This window comes from Corvus brachyrhynchos, unplaced genomic scaffold (assembly GCF_000691975.1).
Source record: "Corvus brachyrhynchos isolate BGI_N302 unplaced genomic scaffold, ASM69197v1 scaffold66, whole genome shotgun sequence".
Classification (NCBI taxonomy): Eukaryota; Metazoa; Chordata; class Aves; order Passeriformes; family Corvidae; genus Corvus; species Corvus brachyrhynchos.
The window spans coordinates 289,285-295,883 of NW_008238440.1; the positions used below are offsets into that span (position 1 = coordinate 289,285).

At 51.7% G+C, this 6,599-nt stretch overlaps 1 protein-coding gene across 1 annotated transcript; it reads right to left on the reverse strand.

Annotated features, from left to right (window-relative positions):
* Positions 1-541: 541 nt before the first annotated feature.
* On the reverse strand, positions 542-6,076 carry ANAPC16 (anaphase promoting complex subunit 16). Its single transcript, XM_008635481.2, has 3 exons — positions 4,989-6,076; positions 2,994-3,068; positions 542-1,292 (listed from the first exon to the last, which is right to left on the reverse strand). Exons 1-3 carry the CDS (start codon positions 5,128-5,130, stop codon positions 1,177-1,179), a joined length of 333 nt encoding a protein of 110 aa, XP_008633703.1. The 5' UTR covers positions 5,131-6,076; the 3' UTR covers positions 542-1,176.
* Between the last annotated feature and the right edge of the window lie 523 nt (positions 6,077-6,599).

Consider the following 6,599-nt stretch of genomic DNA (forward strand, 5'->3'; position numbering starts at 1 on the left):
CCTTAGTTTTAGCTAATTGCTGGTGATCTAAAATGGGAATGGATTCCAGTTAATCTGTTTCAATCCAGATGTGGCTGGGCTGAAATAGGGAGTAAAAAATACAATCATCTCGTAAGTAAGATGTTGAAAATTGAAAAATTAGGCATCTGGAACAGTAAATCAAATAATTGCTTGCATACGGTGCTGCTCCTACCCCCTGCTGGCCAGCAGAGCTGTGGGGCCAAGGCTCTCATCCATGGAAAATCAACATGTTGAAATGGTTACGCCAGAACATGGAAATCCAGTTCCCTCCAAGAACAGAAGTGAAGTACAACCGAAAAACAAGATGATTAAAATGGACGGTTTTAAACCAGGTTCTTCTCCTCTGGCTGAGTTAAACCAGGACTAAAATCTGACTTAAATCAAGGCACTTTTGAGCATAGTTTGGTTCCTCTCATATTGAACTTCAGTCTACCACTGTGACAGTCGAGCTGCCTCTGAGCTTCACTAAACCTCCTTTACTCCCAAACAGCTGATTGTTTCCCTCATCAGACCAGATAAAGAGTTTCAAAGACACAGTTATTTTATTGTTACAGAGAAATCTAATACAGAACAAAGAGGACAAAGTTTCAGGGTATTAAAGATAGAGCAGAGTCCTGCCAGCACTACCAGAGAAATGGAGATGAAGAGGGAACAGCCTGGGCAAGGCCTGAGGCACTGCTGGAGGAGGTGACATCGCCTGGCCCCTCACCCGCTGCCGGGACAGTTCGTGTCCATTCCCCAGAAGGACGGCTGGGGCTGAGGAGTGTTCCTGGCATTTGCTCCAGAGGGTTTCCCCGCTCGCCCAGCGCTCCGGCCGTGCTCCAGCAGGAGCCCAGCCCGAGTTACAGGGTCGCCCTCCCCGCAGCCACACTGTCCGTGTGCCCTCCTCTGTAAACAATACGGAGATTCTCCGAGGGCTGTACAGCTGATCCTGCCTTCTAACTTACAGAAACCAAGCCCTGCCAGCCTGTAAGGACCTATAGAATCCCGTCATTTCCGTTTATTGGCAGCTTTACGGGGGGATCCCCTCTCAAAAAAACCCCAAAGCCCCATCCTGCCACTGCAGCTGTCAGCATCTGATAAATGGGGGGTGTTTTGAAGCCAGGCCAGGGAATGTTTTTCTTCTGCTCCATGACAGCAGTGATCCAGACACGCTCAGCCCGAGGAGGGAGTGAATCCCAGGAGCTGCTCTATTGGCTTGTACCTCCACTCATCTGCCTCCAGCTCTTCCACCAGACCGGCAAGTTTTTCCATCCTTGTGACTTGTTGATCTGTGAGGAGTTCAAAGGTAACTGTGGTTTGCAGTGGCAGCGCAATTAAACCTTCCAATTAGATGCAAATTCCCAGCTGTCAGTGGGGAGCAGGGCAGAATAAAACCCACGGAGCTCATTTGAATCCAAACCCACTCCATGCAAACAGTGAAGAGAAAGCAGGGACAGGCTTTTCTGCCCCAGTGTGTGTTTACCCATCCCTGCCCGTGCCATGTACATTCAAGTCCTAACAGGGAAACATCAGGCCCATTAATGTATGGGGGTGAAAACAGGATGAAGCTCTTTTCATAAAGCATAAATATTTATAGTGCAGAAGAACAGAGAAGTTCAGAGAGGGCTTGGTCAGCCCACGGTGGAGCTGGGTGCAGCAGGAGGAACTGTGCTTCTAATGAAGGTCCTCAGAGGAGGACCTGGGTGAGTGTGGCAGAAAGGCTCTGCAACCAGAGCTTGCTAACGAGAGGAAGGTCCTGGAGATCCCCCAGACAACATCTTCCTCTCAGGTTTACTTTTAACCAGTTGTATGTTGGGCACACAGGGTCCATTTTCACTTAAATGAGCTGCAGTGGTGCAGAGATGGGAATACCCCTTCTCCCAGCTCTGCTGGAAGTCTAACAGTGCTGTAAACTCACTGCAGCCTCTTGGAGAAAGCAAGAGGCGTAACATAAACTGTGTGTGATTTATGCTGACTGCAGCAGTGGGTGCTTTTAAGAGGGACTGTTCTCACTCCACCTCCTGCACCCTTTTGGGAACTGTCAAACAAACAAGCCAAAAAATGATGACCTCGATCTTTTTTTTTAAGCCCTTTGCCTTTCTTACAGGGAGAGAACCGGGAGGTGCTCCGCAGTTCCAAAGGCTGGTGTCTATCAGGGTGCCGGGTTGTGTGGCAGCCCCTGGTAGCTGCAGCCACAGCACAGCTGTGGGAACAATGGCTCTGAAGTTCAGCCTTGCTTTCTGCAGACATACAGGATCACAGCCTTGCAAACTGGTGCACTCCCCCACAACCGGAGGAGGACAGGAAACCTCTCCACTCTGAGACAACAGGTGGAAGTACCATTCTGGCTGACAAGAGGCGGGGACCAGAAAGGATGTGACCCTCAAGCAGCAGACAGGAGCTGCTGCTGGGCTCTGTGAGAACTGAAGCTGTGATGCAGCCAAGCCCATCACTGGGTCACAGGCACCTGGGCGAGGGCAAAGGGCCCGGCAGGGAGGCAGAGGTTCAAACAGGACATCAGGCTGCTCCCTGGGGAGGCAGAGAGTGGAGTCACGCCACGCCACGCCACGCCACGCCACGCCACGCCACGCCACGCGTGGCTGCCTCTTGAGTGCCTCTGGAAGCCTCACTTGACCCTGCCAGTGCCACAAGAGAAACAAAGGTGGAATGGAGCGTCTCTTTGCCCCAGGCCAGAGAGACAATCAGCGCTGGGCCGAGATCAGAGCGTGGGCGTTTCCTGCCCAGAACCTCCTCCTCCGGCCTCACCTCGCGGTGCCACACCGCCACGGAAAAACAAGCTTCGGAAGGCACAGCCGGTTCCCACCCAGCCTCTCTGGGCTCCCGGTGCTTTGCATAGGGCTTGCAAAAGGACTCAGTGCTGGCCTGACTTAGCGTTCACTCTGCTTTCTTGTGGTTGGCACCCGAGAGCAGGTCAGGCTTTGCCCCCGCCGCCTTCCCCGAGCGACGCGCGCCCGGCGCTCGGTGCTTACCATGCTTCACTTGCTTTAATGTTGATGCAACCTGAAAGCTGAACACAGACTCGCAGAGGAACCTCTCAGAGCCATCTGTAAACAGAAAAAGGAGATGGTTGAAACCCAGAGTTTAAGGCTGAGCAGCCCTCAGTGTCCCTGACCTCCTATTTTTATGTTAGAGGTGTGGGTTCCCCCTTGCGTCGTTCCGACACTTTTCCCTGCGCTGAGCACAGCCCCTGTGACCCCGCACAGGGCTTTGGTTGGCAGTGGTGCTACCTGGGAAGACATCCTGGCTGGAATTCTGTAACATCCCCTCTGACAAGCAATTTTAGTCCATTTTAAATAGAAGTTAAGCTAAGGAGAAGCCAGGTAATGTTACAGCAATCTCTGATTCCCTCAGGGCTCCGATGCTTGTGTCCTTAGAATGCTTTAGGATTTCCCACAGGCTCAGACCATAACCCTACATAAAGAATTTCAAACAATGTGTATCTTGCCATCCAAGTCCAGTAATTGATCACACAAATGACTCAGAAATACAGCAATCTGGAAAACATAGCTAATCGTGTGCCAAGCACTGCATAGTTTATACTGCTTCCTTCTAAAAAACCCCAAAATACCTACGGTTTTATTTAGAAACAAGTGAGATCGTTAAAGTAGCAACAAAAATCAGTCAGTCAGTGGGGGTATTTGAAGAGGAAACTGCAGCCTCTCCACTGGCAGCTGCCTGATGAAAGAATGGGTGTAACACCTTTTGTGTCAGAAACTAAAAAGCCAACCTAGTGCTTCCTGCAACAGGGACAGCGTTTGGTTATTGCTGCCACCCAGAGCAGGTGAACTGCTGTGTTCCTCCTGGTAAAGAGGTCAGCCCAAAGCACAATCCATTCAAAGCTCTGTGCCAGAACAATGTAGAGAGCAGTTTCAAAGACAGAACTCTGGAAAAATCTAATCCAAAGATGAACCCCAGGGAAGAGATGGAGTTTCACCATGCTCAGAGGTTCCTTGCGCAAGTGCTGCCCCAAATATATCCTGGAGACATCAGGAAGGATTTTTTCATGGAAAACATTGGAAGGGGCTGTCCAGGTAGTCACTGGTGGAGTCACTGTCCCTGGGGGTGTCCAAGGAACAACTGGATTTGGCATTCAGTGCTCTCGTGGTGCTGACGAGGTGGGGATCAGTCACAGGTTGGACTCAATGGTCTTGGAGGCCTTTTCCAACCTAAATGTTGGATTCTCTCCTCTGACTCCCTGTCTGTCCTGCAGAGTGGCTCTCAGGAGGAACAGCTGCCTGTCTATTTGGTAACATGAAGTGCTTCATTATTTTAATTTGTTTTGAAGGCTCGTTAAGTTCTGTGAGCAAACCTTTAGTCATAATTACTTCCATAGCCTGGCATATGGGCTCTAATGTGTAATAAAAACAACCCTTCAGCGGCGCAGCCATCAGTTCCCAGCTGCCCTGTGCTGCCACAGGGACACTCCAGCCTCGGTCCCAGCCATCCCACGGTGACAAGGGAAGTTCAAGGGGAGCAGACAGAGAGACCCTGGTTTAACCCTGCCACCCGGAGGACCTGCCCTTCCTCCCTCACCCAGAGCTGCGACAAAGTCGGTGGCAGGGCTTGGGCACCCAGATGCGAGCAGGCAGGAAGACAAGCTGCCTCCTGGACTAACCCGGTCAAATCCAACCCAAACCAAGAAAATTACTACTTCTGCCAAGAAAAATACTCCTGTCTCAGCTATCTCCGCAGTAATCCCTGCCAGACATCAAAGGATTAGCTAACAATGAGCAATTAACACCGTCATGTTCCCTTTCAGGGAGATGCTTCCCGGTCTGAAGTATTGTCATGGAGCTAAAAAGCAGGTGACAGCCAGAAAAATCACTTCCTCATGAACAACTGGTGGGAAAGCTGGGACCAAGCAAGCCCTGGTGCTTCCTTTCTACCTCCAGCTTTTGCCAGTAGGGTGCCAAGTTCAGCAACTTGGAGGAGGAGCAGGGAAGGAGAAGGGCAGGAGCAATCACCTTCCAGCATCTCCCCGGCTCCTTTGGGATAAGTGAAGAGGGCTTTCCGGGGCGGCGCCAGGTCCGAAACGCTGAACCCCGACCCTGTCACAGAGCTGCCACTGACTCCGCCGGCGGAGGAGGACGAGGAGGAGGCTGCCATTGCACCCCGGCCCAGCCTGGGAGGACAAAGAGCAGAGCCTGAGTTAGGAAGGGCGTCTCGGAGTTCCCCGGGGCGCAGAGCCAGCGGCCACACGTCTCCGAGGATGGAGCCGGCTCTGCTGCCTCAGAGCGTCCAGGCTGCCTTGTGTGTGTGGGAGAGCTGCCTGTGCCCACTGCGGGGATGGGCACAGAGCTGTCACACCCTGAAATTGAAGGTAACCCCCGCTCCTACCCCTCGGAATTCCCCTGGGAATTCATCCAGGGCGTGCACAAAAATAACGAGGTACAGGTTGCTGGCCTGAATTCACCGGCCTTTAGCTGCCTTGGCACTTGTCCTGCTCCCCAGGGTCATAAAAAGGCAGGGTTTCTTTTTTCCCCCTTGTTTCCAGGAGCACAAACACAGAAGTCCTGCTGCCTCATAAAACCTGGAAGGCTGCGGGACTGCCAGTTCCAGCGCCGCATCCTGCACGGAGCCACGCCGTGCCTAACTTGCAGCAGCTGCTTCTGCATCACTCCAGACGTGCTTTTGCCTTTAAAACACCGTATTTGACTTAAACTGGCAATACCTGAGGATCCATCTGCCTGTGCAGCACAATTCCAGCTGCCTCTTGCACCGTCTCTTCTCAGCCTTGTTTTTAAGAGGTACTGGCTGTATGTTTGTCACGACATGGGACTTAAAATTCATCATGTGCCTCTCTGATAGTAAAAAAGGTGTCACTTGGCACTTATCAGTGACAGCACTTGCTGCTCCTCCAAATACTTATAAGCACTTCCAAATTATCCTGCCCATTTCATTCATTTCTGTTATCGTATTTAGTGCACTTCTGCAGGCTCTATAGGGCACACAGACAGTGCCCTTGGAAAGCACCAGAGGATTTTGTGGAGAAAATGGGGTTTTAAGACCTTAAAGCTCATCTCATTCCACCCCCTGCCATGGGCAGGAACACCTTCCACTATCCCAGCTTGATTCAAGCCCCATTCAACCTGGCCTTGGACACTTCCAGGGATGAGACAGCCACAGCTTCTCTGGAAAACCTGTGCCAGGGTCTCACAGGGAATAATTTCTTCCTAATATGCCATCTAGCCGTTCCCTTTGTCCTGTTCCTCCATCCCTTGTAAGTAAGTTTCTCCAGGAGTGCTCAAGGTTGTTTTAATTTACTGTGTGTAATACAGGACACAGCAGCTCACAGGAGGCTAGGGGCTTACGGGCCGTGAAGAAAAACGCCTGCATAAAACAAATTTTTATTTTTGCTATGCTACACCCTGCAACACCTCCCTCAGCAAAACCTCAGGTGCAGCTCCCCACTCGCAAGGGAGGTGTGACGACGGTTTGCGCTGAAACTCTGCCAGCCAGGGCTCGCAGACCCGACACATTCCTAAGTGTGGCTGCAGGGGGTTTATTTTAAACAAACACAGAGGAGAGGAGGCGGCGGGTCAGGGCGCTGCCTGGGCCTGTTACAGGAACCTCCA

What these genes read in the sequence shown, in the direction of transcription:
- ANAPC16 (XM_008635481.2), bottom strand. Translation starts at nt 5,130, where the DNA reads ATGGCAGCCTCCTCCTCGTCCTCCTCCGCCGGCGGAGTCAGTGGCAGC. An exon ending in AGCCGGGGAGATGCTGGAAG is followed by an intron (nt 3,069 to 4,988) that starts GTGATTGCTCCT and finishes TTCTGTTTACAG; the next exon opens with ATGGCTCTGAGAGGTTCCTC. An exon ending in ATTAAAGCAAGTGAAGCATG is followed by an intron (nt 1,293 to 2,993) that starts GTAAGCACCGAG and finishes AACTCCTCACAG; the next exon opens with ATCAACAAGTCACAAGGATG.